The sequence below is a fragment of the Haemaphysalis longicornis genome, unplaced genomic scaffold (assembly GCF_048455015.1).
Source record: "Haemaphysalis longicornis isolate Haplotype H1 unplaced genomic scaffold, Haemaphysalis longicornis Haplotype H1 scaffold_28, whole genome shotgun sequence".
Classification (NCBI taxonomy): Eukaryota; Metazoa; Arthropoda; class Arachnida; order Ixodida; family Ixodidae; genus Haemaphysalis; species Haemaphysalis longicornis.
The window spans coordinates 1557084-1578414 of record NW_027526329.1 but is presented as its reverse complement, the minus strand read 5'-3'; the positions used below and the strand labels follow the sequence as shown (position 1 = coordinate 1578414).

The 21331-nt window shown below is 46.8% G+C and overlaps 1 protein-coding gene across 1 annotated transcript in view; it reads left to right on the top strand.

The window, feature by feature from the left end:
• The window catches only part of LOC144172965 (calcium-activated chloride channel regulator 3A-1-like), a 133290-nt gene extending 112681 nt beyond the window's left edge, over positions 1-20609 (top strand). Inside the window, exon 13 of the mRNA XM_077701558.1 lies at positions 19875-20609. Within this exon, the coding sequence (XP_077557684.1) occupies positions 19875-20560 (686 nt within the window). The 3' untranslated portion in view covers positions 20561-20609. The remainder of the gene's footprint in view (positions 1-19874) is intronic.
• The last annotated feature ends 722 nt before the right edge of the window (positions 20610-21331 follow it).

Below are 21331 nucleotides of genomic sequence, written 5' to 3'. Positions count from 1 at the left end.
ACTACCGTTCTCGTCGCGTCCTTTATCCCTCTCTACGGCACCGGTTCTGCTAGACGGAAAAAAACGGAGATCCCTCAAAACATGAACACACAGTGTAAGTTAAATCCGCGCTCACGGTTTCTAAGACCGTGCAGCAGCGTCTGATGCGGAAAAAACTAAATAAAGATCGTCCATCTGTTCTGTCGGTAGTCCTGCCTGTCGAGGGGGTTTAGGAAACAGCTTTGCCAAAAAATAGCCGCACAGAACATTGCAGGAGAAAACATGGGCTTTGCTTGAGCAGTGGAAACAAGACATAAATGGCACAAGAGATACATTAAAACTTTGTTGAGCGCAGCAAAGAGAACACAGGACGAGGTATACAAGGATCCGTCATCCTGTGTTTTCTATTGCTCGGCTCGACAGAGTTATAAGGGATTACCAACTCGCTCGTACCCACACGTTGCTTAACAATGGATACATTCGGCACAGCACTTCAATGTCCGAAAACTTACGGCGCGGCGGGACGAGCGCCTGTCCGCTTGCTATCCTGCCGGCTCCTTGGAGGTGGCTGGTGGCGGCTTGCTACCGGCTGGTGACTCCCCCCCGTGATAAGCACAGCTGCGCTTATCTAGCTTGCGTACGAAGTGCCACACCCCCTCCGTCGCACAGTGTTTCAAAAGTTCGCTCCTACACGGCAGCAGCGGTGGCACGGCGTTTTCAGCCGTGATTGGTGGCGCAACATTACAGTGAAAACAATTCCGTACAATTTTTAAGTGGCGTTAGAATCATTGATGATAATTATAAAAGTGTACGGTGCAGTGAGGTTGTATTTTCGCATGTTTTGTTAATAGTGCGGTAACGCTTAAAGTGCAAATTTTCGGTGCTCCCGTGACATACACTATAAGTAGTTTATACTGAAAGTTGTTCGGCTCTATTTTTTTGTCACTAGCTTAGAGTTCCTGTTTAGCAAATACTACTAGTTAGAGAGCAAGATATTTATCGCTGTTTCCTAAATACCCTGCATGCGAAGAACTATATATCAGAAGCCAAGCTTATGGCCACGCTTTTGTAGCTTTTAGATACGATTTATACCGCTTATTTATTCATCTGTACGTTTCCGTTTGTTGAAGAAACAAGAGGACTATATTCGGCACATTAGTATTAAAGGAAACAGACGAAGCAACAAAATATGCGTTTAACACGTCGAAGCTAAGTATGCGCTCAGAGAAGGGGATGGATGGCAGATAAAGTTAGGCCACGTGGACGTTTGTGACATGCACTGAAATCTAGGCTGTAGTTTTGCAAATTACCTACAGGAGTACACCTTGGCATGATAAAGCTGGTCCAAACAACAGCATTGTGTAAAACTGGGCTGCACTCCGAAAATTCAGGCGCGAGTTTTATTGATTGATGTGGCCCTGTTGTGCCATTACCTATGGGAGGGATAAACATTTGAAATGCTGCATCGACATGTGTTGGCAATCACATTCCAGTTTTAAATGTAACAACAATCGTCCAAGCGCCAACCCCCAGAGGTGTGTGAAGAAAAGACTGAGTAATGAGATACGTTTGCTTCATCATCATCAAAATCATCACAAGCCTATCTTCACCGACTGCACGGCAAATGCCTCTCCCATTATTCGCTAATTATCCCAGCCCTGCACTAACTGCGACAAATTTATCAGCGCAAATTTCTTGATCTCATCTGCCCATCTAACTTTCTGCGCCCCCAGCCATGTTGCCTTCTTTAGGGATCCACTCTGTTACCCTTAATGACCAGCGGTTATCTTGCCTTTCCATTACCTGCCGTGCCCACGCTTACTTGCTCTTCTTAATTTCTACTAATACGTCCTTAAAACGCGTTTGTTCCCTGACCCACTCTTCTCTCTTCTTGTCCCTTATTCTTACACAAAACATCGTCCCTTTCATTGCTCGCTGAGTCGGGCTCAATTTAAGTTGAATCCTTTTTTGAGCTTTCAAGGTTCTAGTCTGTAATCGAGTACCGGTAAAATGTATGTGAGATACACTGTATTTTTCAGGGACAATGGTTGACTGCTATTAATTATTTGAGAATTCGTGACGTATGCACTCCACTCGATTCGTATCCTTATAATTATCTCTGCCTCATGGTTGGGATCCGGGGTCACAACTTGGCCTAAGTAGATATCATATCATGCTCGCTTCATATATTCAGACTACTCATTTCATTCTAGCGTCACAGCACTAAAACGTCGCGCCGAACTACCTGATCTAGTACATCGCCGCCAACTTTCCCGCCTATCACTGTTCCATAAGCTGTATCACCACGCGTCACTTCGCGATGATTTCTTCGAGCCACCTCCAGTCATTTTCCCTCGCCGAGACCACTCCCACAAAGTTAAACGCACAAACTGCCACTCATCTGCCTTTGCCCGGTCTTTCATTCCACGTACCATAGTCGAATGGAATAATCTACCATCTCATATCGCTTCTCAAAAAGACAACACGAAATTCCAGGAACTAATTCAACAGCTAACCTAGCACTTTCCTCTTCTTTTTGGATTTTTTTTCCCGTTCTTGAAATTGTGTACTGAACATTTGTATTTTTGCTCTGTATTTTTTTTGTTCTTGTTGTTCTGATAGATTGTACATCGTGTCGTGCTTGAGTTTGAACCATCTGTATTATATTCCTGTCTTTTTTGTTTGCTATAATGATTTGATTACTGCGTTTTCAAGTTTTCAATGTATATTTATTTGCGTTTTCAGTGTGAACATTCCTGCTTCTTTTTGTTTATTTTTTCCGCTTTACTGCGCTAATACGAAACGTGTGCTATGTAACCCCCCTATGTAATACCCCCTCACGGGGGCCTTTAGGGGTATTGTGGATAAATAAATAAATAAATAAATATCTTTGCTTAACACTTCCACTACCTAACCACCTATCTCAAACCTTTGTGCTGCCCCGGGGGTATTCATCATTACTTTAGTTTTCCGAATATTAATTTTCAGGCCCGCGGTTCTACTCCGTCTAGTGCGGCAAGCGAGCATTCAAATTTGTCCCCCGAATTACTTAACAAGGCAACGCCATTAGCAAATCTGAGGTTACTGCGGTATTCTCCATTAACCCTTACTCCCACCTCTTCCCAAGCCAGTGTTCTGGATACGTCTTGCCATCATGCTCTGAATATCATCGGATAGATTGTCTCCTTGTCTGACGCCTTTCTTTATAGGTATTTTACTGCTCTCCTTATGGAGGATGATGGTAGCTGTGGACCCATTGTAGATATCCTCTAGTATTCTTACATAATGCTCGTGTACACCCTGGTTCCGTAATGCTTGAATGACTGCTCAGGTTTCGACCGAGTCAAACGCTTTCTCATAATTGCTGAAGGCTAAATATAGGGTTCAGTATACTCAGCGCATTTCTGTATTACCTGATTGATCATGTGAATATGGTCCATTGTTGCATAGCCTTTACGAAACCCTGCTTGTTTTTAGGCCGACTGAATTCTAAGGTGGCAGAAATTCTATTAGCGATAACCTTCATAAGTACATTCTAAAGGCATTGCGTGTTCAGGTTTGCCAGTTTTACTAGCACAACTTTACTGCCATCCTTCAACAGGTCTGCTGTTATCTGATATTCACTAGGTGCTTTGCCCCCTTTCATTTCTTTCAAAGCCTTCCTTACTTCTTCTGTCGTTACTGGTGGGATGTCTATCACCTCTAAACTACTTTCTCATTCGGCATTATCCTGGATATTTGGGCCACTGTACAGATCGCTATAGAACTTCTCGGCTACTCTGACTATTTTATCCCTATTTGTGATGACATTGCCTTGCTTGTCTATAAGTGCGTATATCTAATTTCTCCCCACGCTTAGACGCCTCTTCACTTCTTTCAGACTGCCTCCGTTATTGACAGCATAATACATCCTCTCCATATTGTACTTCCGCATCTCTCATTTATCACGCCTATTGATTAGCTTCAAAAGCTCAGCTATTTCTCTGCTGTCAACTCGAGTGGAGATTGTCATGGTTTGCCGTTTCCTGGTTAGATCTTTCACCTCCTGGGAAAGTTTACCAGTATCTTGTAGCCATCGTGCCTCCCACTTCTACTGCACAATCCGTGATAGTGCGTGGTGGATTGTCGCTGGCTTCTTGTATTGAAAACTGTGCTTCGTCGGTAAGAGCTGAATATCGGTTCTGCAGCGCGATTCTGAATTCAACTTTACGTCTTACTGTTAGCTCTTTTATCGGCTTCTTTCGTACTAGCTTCATACGGTCCCTCAAATCTAGTCTAATTCAAGATCTTACCATACGGTGGTCACTACAGCTTATCCTTCCGAGCACTTCGACATCCTGCATGATGCCAGGGCTATCGCGTAATATGAAGTCTACTTCATTTGCATTTTCCCCATTCGGGCTCCTCCAAGTCGACTACCGGCTCTCCCGTTTGTAGAAGAAGGTATTCATGATGCGTAGATTTTTCCGTTCTGCGAACTCGACTAGTAGGTCCCCCCTGACATTTCTACAGCCCAGACCATAGTTCCCAATTGCCTTATCACCAGCCTGGTTCTTGCCTACATTTGCATTGAAGCCTCCCATAACTACGGTATACTAGGTTTTTGCTCTAGCCATTGCGGATTCCACATGTTCATAGAAGCATGCGACTAGCTTGTCCTCGTGGCTGGATGTAGGTGCGTAGCCAAGTACCACCTTGACTTTCTACGTCTTATTAGGCCTAATTACATTACCGGCAACCCTTTTGTTAATGCTATAGTGTTCGTCTATGTTGGCTGTAGAAATGTAATGGACAATCGTTGCTGCACCGATGATGATGATCCTATTGGTGATCCCTGTCATATCGCGGGAGCAGCTCACGCTCGAGCTGCTTCGTCTTTCTCTGTTCGCCATTTGAAAAAAGAACCACCATAGCATCACCGGGACGCCTCGGACCTCTGTTATGTCCTCTTATTCTTATGGTGCCGATACCCTTCAAGAAGGCCTTCCGGCGATTCGGAGTCTTCCTAACTTCGGCCTTTTGGAGGAGGAGCACCCCATGATATAGACGACGAACCGGTGTGATGGACTGAACCGGTGGTGGTACGCGAAAGTGACAGAGGCGATGGGCGGACTAGACGACGACGGATCCTCACCTCCGACGATTCCCTCGATGAACAGCGATTCCATAAAGCGTGAGGGAAATTCCGCAGCGCATCGCGCAATGAAAGAAGCGCTTCGTCTGTAACATGATTTGGGCCTCGCTCATTCCAGGGTGAATGTTGAGAAACTGAAAAACAAACACGAGAAAAAGAGCGTATAATTGCTCTAGCAATGTGCAAAGAAGCAAGAGCAACATTAGGCCTGTGTATTACCAGCAGTGGCGTTAGCGGTGTGTGGACGAGGTTGCTGCATGAGCTATGGAAATCTCCAGTTAGAGTGAGATATTTGAATAAAGAATTAGAACCGCTTATCAACATTGACCACCTAGACGAAGAATTTGTACAAATATTGACCATGAAGAGGAAATCACTCGTACTATGACCCGATTATAGTACTAATTGAAAGAGAAGAAATCTGAAACCATCGAACAGTACGAGATCATCGAAACATTGTATTGGTCAAAAGACTTCAATGAGTTTCTTGCCCTTACGGAACTTTGTGACGGAACACCTGATTTTAAAACCATAGGTGAACCTGCCTTGCTGCCAGAAAAGTCGGCTCTGTGAGATTTCTTGGCTCAGAGAGAACGTGAGAATCTGACCCATTTATTGGCTCCCTCTGAACTTCAAGCGGAAGGCGCCCTATCTTCGCATTAAAGGGACACTGAAGTGAATTTGTCAAGCTCCCGTTTTTGCTTGCACTGCGTAGACTGGCTCAAATTAACCAACTTTTCATGTTGACAAATCGGTAATTATTTCACACAGCGCGAAAGAAGAAAAACTACTATGCGCGGTTTGCGGCGGCCTCACCAACTAAACCTGTGACGTTGGGAGGAGGGAGCACCGTGATTGGACGATGCCCAAGGTTAGCAATCAAACAAGTTTCGGTTTCGGTTCTGTAAAACACAACCGATGGCGTTCTTGGATGGACATTCTCAATATCTCAGTAATCATCGTACCGCGCTTCTGCCATTTTGTCGGCTGTAAAATGCGTAAGCTAAGTCTCTCAGGACGGTTTGGAATCGTAGCATTCACTAGCCGAGGCCTACGCAGTGCATGAACGCCCTCCGCGTCCCCGCACACGCTCAAATGCCATGCGCTTTTCCCCACTATTTGGAGCTTGCCTCACTCATGCCTGTATCGTAAAAAGCGTGTTCGCACCAGGCCAATGGTCTGTTGATTCTGGCCTGTGCCCATTGCCCGCAAGCAGTCGGTGCTTATGGCAACAGCACGCCAACGAGAACTCGCTAGCGCGGCAGTGCCAGCCTGCGCGAGTTCTGTGGACTAGTTCGAGGAGCAATGAACGTTGCGGCCCAAAAAAAGGTGAACTCAGTATAGAAAACATCGGCGGAAAACGAAAAAGTTAACTTCTAAAAAAAGAAGCACGCACCCGCGGGGATTCGAACTCGCGACTTGCAAAAGACTTGCGATAACACCCAGCGCTCTAGACGACTCGGCCACGGGGTGGGGTCTGCTGACTTTGGTAATATAAGCTATATATTGTATAACCAGTTTACACTTTTATTTAGTTTTGGCATTTCAAGCAGATTAGGGGACTATTTGTTGTTTTGCGCTCGTACAGCAAGCATCCCCCAAGTTTCCACAATATATCACGTCTGGCAGTTGCATTTCTTAGACGGAAAAGCGTTCGCAGATGCGTAGTCGTGCTGCTGACCGCTGTGCTTGTTCGCCCAGCGAAAAAAGTGCTTCCCGCTCCCTAGTTTTACGCTGTACGGTAAAAATATCAGTTGATTTTATTTCCTTAGTACCTCTATTGACTTCGCTGACTCTTCTCCCGCCTTCAAGAGGCCTTATATTTTCCTACTGGCGTACCAGTCAGCGAAGCGTCGCATGTGCGCTTGTGTAGCGACCTTGACTTGGAGCTAGATACAGTGTACAAACTAACCAAGTAAAGAAAAGCACATTCTTCCATTCAAAAACGTGTCCTGGCTTCGTTTCAACTGAGCGAACGAATTGCGACGACCCGTCGGCAGCCGGCGCACGAAACGCTGGGCCGACTGACTCTGCCTGAAGGCCGGGGAGCCGTGCAGTAGCGCAGCCAATTCCGAGCTCGGCTCCTCTCGACGTCACACGAAAATGCCACAGAAAGTGGGCGAGCGTAAAGACAGGAGGACAGCATTTTCAAATTAATTTTTCTACTAAATAAAATCGCGTAAACGCGCCCAGAGTGGTCGAAACATGGCCTTGGGACTCCGGACTACAATTTGCGCTAGTAATCCCGCAATGTTTACATATCACTTCAGTGTCCCTTTAACTTCAAGAGTGCGCCAATGTTACCGCGAGTAAGATAAGCAGCTCATCGACTCCAATGACGTTGGAAGAACATTGGGCTATGAATCTTCCCCTGGCAATGTTGAAAGGGCAAGATGAGACAAATATTATCGACCTAAATACAAGCTATACACGGAACTGAAGAGCGGGATGAAGACGTTGTTGTAGGATATGGAAGGAAGATTGCCGCAGCCCGTAGTCGAGAATGCATTCTAAAGAAATCTATACAGTACACACACCATTTGAAGAACAAGGCACCTGACAACGACAATCGAATTACTAGAGTCCAGAGCTTCAGAAAGAAGCGGCAGCCTCCAAGTCACTGTTTTAAGGTGGCAGCGAAGAAACGTGAAGACCTCGCGTCGGAGTACAAGACTGTCGAAGACGGGCTACGGATTTTAACCTGGCTACGTGCACTGCATCGACAGACTCAGCGTGTGCTCAGAAGACGGCTACAGTGACAAGTTTTTCGTCTGACTGCCTCAACGAATCGACTAGAACGACTTAATGTACCTACTGGAGGCGGGCTGATCGCGGCTTCTTTGAGGCCGGAGAAGATGTAGAAACTTTGTGGAGAATTCTCGCTGCACCGATGATGATGATATTATCGGTGGTGCCTGTCATCTCGCGGGAGCAGCTCACGCTCGAGCTGCTTCGTCTTTCTCTGTTGGCCATCTTGAAAATAGAACCACCATCGCATCACCGGAACTCCTCGGGCCTTTGGTCTCTCCTCTTATTTTATATTGCCAGCTCTGCTTCTATGAACTAGAAACCCCACTCCCAGTTCTCTTCTGTCCACTAGACCCCTTTAACATGGGACGACACCTTGTGGCTGTCGTTGTGTTCGGGAGTCACGTCAGGGATAGGTCGCGTAGTCGGAATCAGGGCATGTCGTGATTCAGAGTATTTGGCACGTCCTTGCGTCGTTGGAGGGTTTCCGGTTTTTCGCCGTAGAGCAACTTCACCTCGGGAAGTTGCTGCTTTTAGTTTCACCTACGAGGGCTGGGGGATAAGCAACGCGTGAAGTGTGCGTTGCTTCGACGGCTTGGTGATCGGTATGGGTAGGGCGACGGCAAGCAGTTAAAATACGCTGGACCTCAGTTGGTGTTGGACAGGTATTCTTCGAACTCAGCATGGCGCTGGCCGCGTAGGGGGCACGGTGCTATGACGGAGAACCCTCGCAAACCGAGTGTACTGTAGGGGCATTGACGGTAGATGTGGTTGGTGGTCGGCTCTCCGCATTGGTAGCAAAGTTGACGATTGCCGGAGGTTCGCCATGTGTCCATCTTTCTTGGCGTCTGGTGTTGAACTTCGGGGGCTTCGGCGGGCGACAGTGGACGGTGGTACAGCAGTGCTTCCTGACGACGAATTAAAACTGGCCGGGTCGGCGAACAGAATAGGCCATAGCTTCTGGTTGACGGGGAGCTTCTTACGGCATCGAAGTTACTAATGCGTGTTGAACTTCTCTGATCGTTTCGGTCATGGAGGCGACTTGGGGCGGCCGCATCGTGGGGAAAATTTTCTGCAACTGCTCCCTTACTACTACGCGGATGCTGTCGCATAGTGTATCGTAGCTAATAGCCCCGGCTCCGATCGCCTCCAAAACCAGCGCCTTGACTGGGCAGTCGTACCGCCTCGTTCGCAGTTCGAGCATCTTCTCCATCGCGACGGCGTCAGACACGAATTCAGAAATGATCATGGGAAGGGGGGGAGGGGGGGGGTCTCGGAGGTGGTTACGAACAAGGCACGAGAAAGCTCTTGCTTTACCCATCGCAACAGAAAGCTTGGTTTCTTTTCTTCCGTCATTTCTGGATCCACACGGCGAAAAAGTCGCTTCATCTCCTCGAAGAAGATGAAGACCCATTCGGTGGGGCGCTGCGTTCGAGTTTCAAGCAAAAGCGCAGCTGGTTCTTGTCTCGCCATGTAGTAAAGCTCTTTAGGAACTCGCTTTTGAATTGGGCCCAGTTGGTCAAAGAGCTCTCGTGGTCCTCTAACCAAGTTCGAGGCGAGTATTCCAAGTAAAAGAAAATATGCTGGAAAGTTTCTTCGTCGGCCCACCTGTTGAAGAGCGGACGCGTTTCAGTTTCTTCAACCATTCTTCTTGTGCTTCTGGGGGGGGGGGGGTCTCCTAGAAATGAGGGCTGATGCAGGACGATTGGGGACGTTGCTTCTTCCGGCATTGTGGTGGTTGCAACGGTCGTTCTCTTGGGTTCGTCTGGAAGGAGACCTTGCTGTCGGCGCCCTGCTCTAGGCGGACTGGCTTGGCAGCTTCCAGATGTCGTTGGGAGCATAAAGGGTGCGTAGCCGGCCCCTTACCAGATGTCACGTAGTCATAGACGACGCAGCTGTCTTGAAGGAAAAAAGAAGTTGATCGGGGCGAACTTGTGCTCCTCTAACAACTCAAAGAATACACAGGCGGCGAAACAGCAGCCAACAAAGTGACGTCCGCAGACTGGGGTCGGTGAATCGAATACCATGGCGTCTGCTCTGCAGGCTTTTATCTTACGGGGCGACTGTTTTTCCCATCGTCGATTTACATCAAGAACATTGTAGATCAAACAAAGTTATTTTAGTCTAGTGAAGTTAGACTAAACAGTCTCGTTTTCAAAATGAGGTAAACAGTGTGGCATACAAATAAAGAATGGAACACTCGCTTGGCTTGGAACATAGATAACGCCGCCAGGTGCCGCCGGGCAGTAAGACATGGGACAAACCATAAATAAACAAACCCAATGCCTAGTTGACGGCAATATATGCACTCCAGTAGCAGCCCCAGCAATCTAGTAAAGTGCTGGGAGGGTGTGATACCTCCGTCCTTGCTAGCCCACCCGGAGATTATTCAATTAATGTCAGGCAATATTACACTCAGGCTTTCATGAATATTTCGGAATGCAATTTAGAGCCCCAACACCTAAGTTGTTTTGTGGTATTCGATAATGCGTACCTGCGACTGCCTCAAAAGAACATTGTATGACACCTTGAAACCACATTTCCAACTTCGTTTCTTACGAGAATTTATTACTGCAATTGAATTGTGGCGGCTCCAGTAATGCAGTCTTCTTCACATTTGCCATGAATTTCGAGCTTTCCCAAGGTATTTTCTTGGTACAGTTTTACCACTCCCTAAGAGGTGACTGTGTGGCTGAGTGTGGAGTTTTAGCGTAGCATATAACGCAATTGTATCACGAGCTCCAGGACAAAGCATGTTGCTCGTCTGAGGTTCTTCCCTTGACGATAGTTGAGCTGGTTTTGAAGAATGTCGATCTACCAGTAATGGATTGAAATTATTACTTTCATTTCTAAAGAAGCAGACTGCAGGATAGGCACATTTACTCGAGTGTTGTTTCTACAGTTAAAAGTATTTATTAGATGCAAAGGATCTCATGTTCGGGGCCGTGCCCAATATCTCATTGACAAACGCGCACTCAAAAACTTTGTCGCACCCACAACCTCTCGAACTTATCCATGAATTCCAGAAACAGTCATCACTTGAAACAACAAATTGTTTCAAAGGTCTGCCCAGACGAATTTGGCAGACTGTGCTTAAAAAAGGATCACGCATGTCACGCAGAAAAAAAAGCGGTTCACAATCTGCCGCGAAAAAAAAAAAAATGCGTCAAAGATAGACCACCGTTGCGGACTCTTCGAAAAAGATTAGTTCGAAACGTTCGCTCCCACGTAGAGCACCATATAAACACTGCGCCCACTCGGTGCAATCTTTGCACATTAGCTCGCGAACAATGCAAAACCTGCATTACGCACAAAGTTTGGCATAAAAAATAGATTGCAAACAGTTGCGCACGCAAACATCGATAGCTGTTTCCCACCCCATTTCTCTGGCTTCTCTCGCATTTCGGTCGCCTGAAATCTCCAATACGGGTCACTGTCTCGGTAGTTCTCGAACGGAACTCCCAAATACTTCGTCGGCGTGTCGTCCCATCTGATCCCACCAAATGCGCTCGGTTTACAATCCCAATCACCGTGCCAAAATTCAATACACTGGCCCCAGTTCACAGCACTCCCGCTATACCGGCAGAACATTTTGAGGCTATCTATGCCTTCTAATACGCTTTGCCTATCGCGGAAAAACAAAGCGACGTCTTTGGCATACGGGAGCATGCGCAATTCACACGCTTGCAGAGCAAAACCTCGAAAGCGACAGTTTCTTTTAATGCTCAAACAAAAAGTTTCAATGTAAATACAGAAAAGTAATGAAGATAGGGGGCAGCCTTGGCGTACGGAGCTCTTAACTGAAATGGGAGAACTGACCTCGTTATTATTCACTAGGCTCGTCTTGCCTTGACTGTACGCCATTTGCCCTCCCTGAGTAATGACTTGTCCCACGTTAATTTGTTGGAGAATTAAAATCAACAATTCATGCAAGATTTTTATCAAACGCTTTCTCTAGATCTATTTGTAGCGTGGCCATTTGTATTGTAACTTGTATTGCAATTTGTATTGTAACTTGTATTGCATGGTCATCTATTTGTAACTTGTCCTGTGCTGTCACAACAATCAAGAATACTTCGGGTTATATGCACATTAGTTATTATAGATCTGCCTTTGATGCCACACGTCTGATTGGGCCCCGCTATATCCTGTACTACAGACTGCAGAGGCCCTTCCTATATCTTCATTAACATTTTATAATCCACGTTTGAAAGACTTATTGGACGATAGGCTCCCATGCTCCTGAGTTTTACTACATCTTGGGTTTTTGGTATAAGAATAGTGTGGGATTGTCGGAAGGAGGGTGGCAGTAGATTATTCTCGTAAGCTTCGGCGTACACATCACACAGCACTGCACTAACTTCGTGCTTAAAAACCTTATAAAACGCTGCTCCAAGACCATCTGGACCTGGTGTTTTTCCTGGGCTGAGGTCATCAATTGCTTTCGTGACCTCGTTTATGATTATAGGGGCTTCAAGGTTGGCTCATATATCATCTCCTAAACGAGGCATCGCATTCAGAAATTCCTCTTTAAATTTATTTATCTCCGTACGATGAACAGAAAATAAAGTTTTATAAAATTCCCTAAACGCATGCTCGATATCTGCCTGATCAATCTGTATCCCCCTATCATTTTCAATCTCAGCTATCTTCTTCTTGCAAGCCTGTGGTTTTTCTAATCCAAGCGCACGCTTGGTCGGCGATTCGTCAAAGAGCATCTTTTCAGCTCGCGCTCTTACTAGGGCACCATGATATTTGTCTCTATTGATTACTTCAAGCTGCGACTTCAAGGTTCTCATCTCTTCTTTACATGCCCCTGGTTACTGGCATTCTTCGCTAATAAGCGAAGCAAGGTTGCTTCGAAGCAGTCTTTCTCTTTCTCGCTCAATGTACTTAAGTGCGCTAAACCTTTCTAAAGCAGTCGTTGTTTTTGTTTCGCGCCTAAATATTTCTCACTTTAAGGAGTAACTGGAGCTCCCCAATCCTATGTTTCTTAATTTTTTCAGTTACTGCACTCCTAAATTCCTCATCCTTCAGTACTTTACTATTCATTTTCCACAAATCCCAATTAAATCGGTTAACTTTCTGTTTAAGCCCACCGATGGAGAACGAAACAAGGCAGTGTTCGGTAAACGACACGGGCTTTACACAGTAACCGTAACACTTCGACTAAGGCTCGAGCGACACATACGCTGGGTCTAAACGGGCGTGACTTCTGCCCTGAAAATGAGTACACTGCCCCGCTTGCGACCCTACCATTACATTGCCAGTATCTTCCAGACAAAACTCTTCGACAGTTTCTTGGAGAACTGAAGTGCTGGCATCCCGAAAACGTGTTTCGCTTGATTTATCCCTGCCCGAGAATACACAATAAAAATCCCCAAGAAGAAGAACAAGACGCTCCGTGTCTACCCAGACTCGTAGACCTTCAAAAAACACCTTTCTTTCCTCAGCCCTTGTCGAAGCATATACGACTAATGCTCGCCAATCGCACGACATAATAGCAAACTTGCAAACAATCAGGCGTCCTTCCAAGCACGCCACCACATTCTGAATGACTGCACCTAAACTCTGCTTGATCTATAGCATGCAGCCACCGGATACGCCCAATGCATGACAGATACAAACGTTGTAGTGCGCCGTAAACAGCCGCACCATGCGCTGCGCTACAAACCTAGCTGCTCTCGCCAGGCAGAAGCGGAGCGAGTCGCAGACGGGGGGGAAAGGGTACCTCCCGAGTACCTTTCGCGCACCGCTCACGCCGACAACGGCGGGGCCTAGTCCCGAGGACGTCGTGAACGTGGGTGGGATGTGGAGGCTCTGCGCATCCCGACCTCCCACTCCCTGCTGGCCTCAAATAAAGTCTTTCTCTCTCTCTCTCTCTCAACCTAGACGGGAGCATGTGCTACGAACGCGCCTTATGTCCTTCACTCATTCAAGCTACGTCAGAAAGCTACTGATACAACGAAGGCACGCGAAGCTGAATGTCAACGGAAACGACGAACTGAAATCTAAAAACTAATGTGAACTTTAGTCGCGTACTACTCAGGGTTCCCCTACGGGTTGATGGTGTACTTTTTTGTGACGTAATGTCAATAACATGCCGCCTGTGCTACACAATAGCTGGAAATGTATCTCTGGTGGCGCGAAAATGAACACTACTCTAGTGACAATCGACGACAGCTGTATATGTCCAGACTGAGTTCGGTGTTCCATTTTCCGACGTGGCACCTTGACTATAAACAGCACTGAAGCAGAGGCATACGCACTAGCGAAAACACGTTTGAAATCGCTCGCCCCAGCTAAAATCTCCTCTACACGGGGGTTTTGCTTTCAGCACCAATTGAAAATACAGGCTGCACGGCAGGAACTCCATCCCGTCCCGCAATGTAGACAAGCGTAACGGCTTGGCCACTGATCAACCGTTTTGGCAAAGGCAAGCGTGTTTAGAAAATTGCCTCATAACTTCTTGAATAAATGTTATAAATATTTTAGATGGACTGACGAAGTCTTTTGCCCGCCTTATGCGTGTCCTCAACGGTGTTTTGTTGATGAAGACGTAATAGGGTTGTAAATTTGGCCGGTTGGGTATTATTCCTAAAAACAGCAGCGCACACACTGGACATGACGAAAACACCAGTAAAGATATGGCGAGTGCTGTATCGACAGCGCTTGTGTTGTCCCTTTTGGAGTTCTCGTACTGTGCACTTTGCGCACTGTTGTTTTTATAATATTTACATGGAGCATACGGTCACATTAATCCTTCAGCTACGTGAAAACATTGGAGTTCTCGTACTGTGCACTTTGCGCACTGTGGTTTTTATAATATTTACATGGAGCATACGGTCACATTAATCCTTCAGCTAGGTGAAAACATTTAATTCGCGACTACCACCATTAGTCAAAAATAGACTGTTGGTATAAAAAATCTGCAGCCATTCAGAAAATTGTCTATTAAGGTGTAGCATTCTTACGCCGCTTGTCTACATATTTCTTTACAGCCTGATTTAAAAAATGAGTAACCGAGGCAGTTTGGACTGTCTTATTTTCCTTCTTTTTCTTGTTTTTTGCATCAGCCTTGTATAATTACACCGTTATAGCGATTGAGTGTCTGTACTTTGTGTACTTTTCGGCACTTACTCGGCACAGTGCAGGGCAGGTCCATGTTCAAGACTTGGGTATTTCTTTTTCCTAAGGTTCTTTCCTTGGATTTTTCAGTTTGCACTTCGTGTTTTGGAGGTGTATAAGATACATTTTTAGGACTTACAGTACAGTTGTGTAAAATGCTCATTTGTATATTATTGGGAATTTTTATTTTTCCGAGACTTTGTTCGACCAGTTGCCTGCGTTTTCACCACAGTGAATAAATGTGATACTACCGCCAATTTCGTTTATAGTTGATTTGGAGGGCGTTTCACGGTTTGCCCATTTTCGCTACTTTTATTCCTATTTGCAGCGTTTTCTTTCACGCTTCTTTAGTTTTCGTTTTCTTACAGAGATGTGAGAGGGATATTCTTGATTTTAGCACTTCATCCTTTTAAATGTTTTTTTTTATTTTACCAGCAAAGCTGTTTAAGCTCTTGGTTGCGGCGTCCGTAAACTGAAACGTGGAGGGGCTCCCTCCCCCTTTAGATTCCGTAGCTTCTTGATCAGCCTGCCCGAGGGGCGCGGGTTTTGGGGGCTTTTGTAGGGGGAATATGGCGAGTCTGGTATTGTAGAAAATGACGGCCGGGTACACTTCTGTGAGCAACGCGGCCAGCTTGCCGTTGTTGAGCTGGAGGCGAAGGGGGGCCTTCGCCCGGAGAGCTTTTGCATTGCTACGCCCTGTTGGGGAGCGACGCAAACGTCTGCGGCGGAATTCGGTGAGCCAGGGCGCATGGGTCTGTGTTCGTGCAGGCACGCCATCTTTTGCTGCAGTGAGCAGGCAGAGTAGAGTTTTTCTGCGGACGCCAGGGATAGTGGTGACGTTGCTGACAGCTGAGTCGCGGTGAAGGGGGCGTGTCGGTGCGGGGCTCTCCGAAATTGTTAAGTTTGATCCGCGTCATGAAGTTGAGCCCGTACTCGGAGAAGGGCTTGCGTTCGGGCTAGTTGGTATTCCATAACGTTCATTTTAAGCGCAGAAAAAAAAACAGGGACACAGTAGACCAGGGCCAGCGCTTGTCCTCGTCTACTGTGTCCCTCTTTTTTTCTGCGCTTAAAATGGACCCGTACTCGGGCTGCCCAAGCATTCTAAAGGGGCCAGGCGCCCGCCTTGGCTAGCGTTCTGACTGCTTCATAATGCATGGCCAGCCCGAGGCACAGGCACAGCCAGGCGTTGTGTTCGGGCTTGATATTTTTCCAGATGGCGGGCATGATGTTCGCCTGAGGGAGCGCGTACATAACATGGCCGCCGCCAGTGAGCTCGTAGATGCGAACGGCCAACTCCGCTGAGCAACCACGCCCCCTGCCACCAGTTTCCGCACCGCCTGTTGCGTATTGGTGATCTGGGAGCGCACCGTCTCCACACGTGGCGGCTCCTGCAAACACACACCTTCCGCCGTAGCCCACAACTCGTGCACACAATGCCCGGCTTTCTTACCGTAATTGCTCCTCGTGTGGGGCTCTGGACGTTCACTACCACTCCTTTTATGGGTTTCCCGCTTCTTCATACCCCCTCTTCCCTCCCCCACACTCTAGAAACAGGGCCTTGAGAGCCCAGACAGCTGCGGTCAAATAAATGTGACATCGCTGCCACTGGACGCTGCAGTGGCCTTCTTGGGCATGGATTCCATGTCACAATGGAGTACTGCGTATCGAAAAAGTAAATAAACTCACCTGAGCGGCGTACTTCCCGCCTCCAAGCAGCGGCGCCAAAATCGCAGGGAAGCAATCAAGCCCACAACGTCTTCACCTCAAAGACTACAGGAGAGCCAGAAAGCGGTTACCGCAGCCACACTCACACCTAGAAAGACACCAGAAGCCTGCAATATTCACGCAACCGCAAGCATGTACGCTACATAGAATGGTTAAATTGAACCTCATTCAAGGTAGAAAAAAGGTACACTGCCTGTACCGCGCCGGCAATGCCATCGCCAATCAAGAGCACGTACCATAGAAGTATCCCCGTTATACACAATTCAGTCAATGCTACACTGAAGAGTGGCTGGCCTCCCACTAGACCAGGAGAAAGGAACTTGGCCTGGTGACCGCGTTCCTCTGGTAGCCATCAGTGGGAGCCTGGACGGAGGCACGCGGTCTCCATGAAGCTGTCCGACAGCAATCAGCTTCGTTTTGCTGAAAACAAATCTCTCTCTCTCTCTCTCTCTCTCTCTCTCTCTCTCTCCCCAACGCCCTTCCTAAACCAAGAGACAAAGTTGGTTTCTCTGTCCCCTCCTTCTAAATCCGTCTCTCGGTATCCACTCTGCTACCTTCGTGCTTTAGTGGTTGTCATTTCATCTTGCTGCATGGCCAGCCCAATTCCATTGGTTTTTTTTTAGCTATGATATAATCTACTTTAGTTTGTTGCCCGATTCAGGGAGCTCGTTTCCTGCTTCTAGGTGTTGATGATGTTTGGGAGTTAATAGCGCAAGGTCAACTAGGGCAAGAGCGCCAAGAAAGATAACTGAGGTGAATAGATGACTACAAAAATTGCTTAGCAACAGCAGAAGTAAAACCTTCGGTGTTGCTGCTGTGTTATTATGTGTTGCTGCAATTCATCCATCGTTCTATGGCCCGTTGAACGGACCTAACCTTCCTTTGTAGAGGATGCATATTGTCGCGAATTGTGCATTGGGTTGTTTTGTTAATGCTTTGTTTTTACTGCCAGGCCGCGCGAGGCTGTATTATCTGTGTAACAAGCGAAGCGCGTGATTTATTCTTTATTTTTATGCCCCACGGGTTATCTACGTCTGATACGGAGAGCGTTGCCCGCTAATGTCACTACCCAAAAATAATCCTCATTGATCTAGAATGTTCTGAATGTAGATCGACGGTTCGAGAAACATTCGCGCCGAAAGATAAAGGAGTGCAGAGCAGACGCTTGGGTATTCGACTCACGACGCTCGCTTCGCATGTCACTTTTTTGAATTCTGCCTCACCGCCTTTGTATTTGTCTTTGGGTTGTTAGGGGAGCACAAGTTTGCTCCAATGAACTTGTTTTCCTTGAAGACAACTGCATCGTCTTTGGCTTCGTGACAATATTTTTTTATTTCGACAGATCATTTTTGTGAATTTTTTTTTACGTTTTATGTTTCTCCTGGTTCTGGGTTTTAGAAAATTCTGTTCAAATTTACGTCCTCTTAAGCTAATATCACGGGTATTTTATGTTTTTTCACACGTTTTACATTTTCCTGTAAACGGAGAGCGTTACATGGTCCTGGCTCGGGTTTCTTGGCAAAGAAGGCAACGCACTAAGATTTTACATTATTTAGAATAGCACCCCGTGATGCAGCTTATGGAGGTGGTTTTAGTTGTTTTCTGTACACTTATCACTAGTCTAGTTATGACAGCAGGCGCTCTCCTAGCCTTCAACCCAGCGTCCGGGCTGATTCTGATCGTAGCGCCACATCCTCCCCTGGCCCTGGTTCGCCAGGGGGCGCATTAGTGCGCAGTAATTGCCACAGCAACGGCGCCGCCATGTTGGCCTTGGAAGCCTAATAATTTTCATGAAAACGACGCGAGGAGGTGCCGCGGAAGCGGGTAGAGGTCTTGTTCTACCGTCTTTGTGCCTTTGATTTTGCGCGCCCTCCCGCCTTCCCCTATCCCCTCCCCATTCGGCCCCCACCGCTGTCGCCGCCTTCATTGTGCTCGTCCGGCGCGCAGCTAACACACTCGGACCAGGCCAGTGTACGCCGCTTGGGCAGTGAGGACGCCAGCTCAAATCGCAATGCAACGCTTTATTCGCGCTAAGTGCGCAAACGCGACTAGCGGCGACAAACAGTGATGCACAATACGAAATAGAGTCGTCGTCAAGCACAACGCAGGCACGACACAGGTCCAATTCTTGAGTCCAGCTTCACGGCATACGACCAAGTTTCTCACCTTTAGCTACCACGATGCAAAACGACTTCTTGTATCGATTCGCCCTAGTGTTGTTGGCGTCTCTTTTTCTGCACCGTAATGTCCGAGAAAGCACACACGAGAAATCTCCCACGTGAGTGGCGCGCGTTCGCCCGGCTCTGCAGCAGTGGTGGGAGCGGTGACCCCTGCGGCCATTGAGGATGGTTATCGCGCATGCGCGTCCCCAGTGGCGCCGGGTAGAGGCTTAAGAGAGAAAAATTCAGAGCAGGCCTGTTTCCCTAGGCTCGCTGCGTTTAAGAGCGAAATAATAGAACCCAAAGTGACAAAAGTAACATCGATATATTGAAATTGTTATTGCAAAATCAGACCCCTCCCAACTAAAGTCGTCGTTTGTAATGTTTTTAGGGTTCAATAAAAATATTCATGGCACTGCGTTTATTTACCTAAGCGCACGTCACAGTATACGCGAGAATGAGTCAATTATTATAGCATGTTTGCTTTGGGCTCGACAGCATGGGCATCATGGCTGGTAGTATGCGAAATACATTCAAGGTGAAGCAGCGAGCGTTGGTCCACCGCGCTTGGCGATTTTGTAAAGGAAACCGTAATTTATTTTTCTTCCTTATATATCCTCCCTTATTTACCTTATCCCCAACTATATCTCTTCATTCATGTAATGATACGTACGCACTAGTTTCATTTCATCACACTTCGTATGCTAGTTGCATCATTCCCAAACTGCAGAATATTTGTTCTGCAAGCCTGTGCGGTATTCGCTGAATAAAGGAAAGCGGAACGCAAGTTTGAAAATTAGAGAATTAAGTGGTTGTCTATGTAAGCAAATAAAGAATTTCATTTGGTTGGCCATTCGTGCTTTGCAATTACTTTTTTAATGGCATCATAACTCGCCATATGAGCGTATCAATGGAATAAATCTGCGTGGGGAATTCCGAGTACCAGTTTGGCGGGCATCGTGGCGATCAACGTCTCACCTTGGTTTTCGCTTTTTTTGTAGCTTCGGGTGTGACGATTCGAGCAAGTCAAGACTCGAAAAGCCTAATATCAAGCTTTGACAGCCAGACAGAGATCACCAATGACAGTGTTGTGGACGGCAATCTCGAACCGCTTCCGTCTGGTGCCAAGCACGCCGTAACGGTCGCCCTGCCTGCAACCTTCAGAACTCTTCGAAGCGATGGAAAATATGACTGGAAAGCATACATTGCAGTGCGCGTCACAAACAGTTACGGCAAGAGTTCTAACATTTCGAATGTTGTAGACGCCTCGTACACGCCTCCGGGCGTTACAACTGTTGAGTCTGTCACGACCAAAACCGCGGCCACTAAAACAACTAAAGGTAGTGCTACAAGCAAGACCAAAACCGCGGCCCCTACAACAACAAAACGTAGTGCTACAAGCAAGACCAAAACAGCGGCCCCTGCAAAAACTAAAGGTAGTGCTACAAGCAAGACCAAAACAGCGGCCCCTGCAACAACTAAAGGTAGTGCTACAAGCAAGACCACTGCAGACAAAGAAGACGAGGAGTCGTCAAACGGGGGCTCGTCAGTCTGGCCTTGGATTGGAATTGTCATTGGTGCTGCAGTTGTTGTAGCTATCATTGTCGTAGCTCTCAGGAATAGAAACAAAACAGATATCCTGGATGAAGGCAGGCAGGAAGAAACGGTGACAAATGTAGGTGTATAGTCCGCCACGTTGTGCTCGTTTGAGACAGCTATGTTCCCTGACTTGTACCCTCCCGTAATAAAAGAATAACAAATGAAGAAAATTGCAGTTTCCTCGCAGACAGACCTCTAATCGGCACGAAAGATCATGCCGCTGGTAGAGTGTCCCTGTTTGCTCTGTGCTACAAACGACGCCAAACCCTCATCGACGATGCAGACTTTTCGAGCATGGATAGTTTCGACCATGGAGCAGCGACTGCCCGTATGGTAAGAGAAATGTTGTGCACGTAATTTGCAGGCTTAGCTGGAAACTTCCAAACTTGTAGAGACCGGCATCCGATGTGTTTTATTAAACATCCGGCAAGACGTGCGCTATTAAATAAATAACTAAGAATTTGAAGCGCCTGTGGTTGATCGTCAAGAATTAGTATTGCCTTAAATCATGCCATCATACTATGCTAATACCTGAGCGGTAGCAACCAATACAGTCTTGGTATTCTGTTTAAATACGTGACATGTTTTCACATGTTTAGCAATGGCAGCTGCGTGTGATATATGCCAACTATCTTTTCACTGGTTTAGAGGGTCCACCAGTTAATTCTCCCGTTACCAGATACAATCCTCTGGTGGGCTGAAATGGTAGGTATTTGCAATTACAAAGCGTGCACAGCTCCATGCGACTAATTCTGTTGTTTCCTGTTGCCATTCATTCAAAAACACAGGAAAGAAATGGCTAAAGATCTGCTAACACAAGTACACGTGTTCATCACGGCAACATTCCTTGTACTTCGGT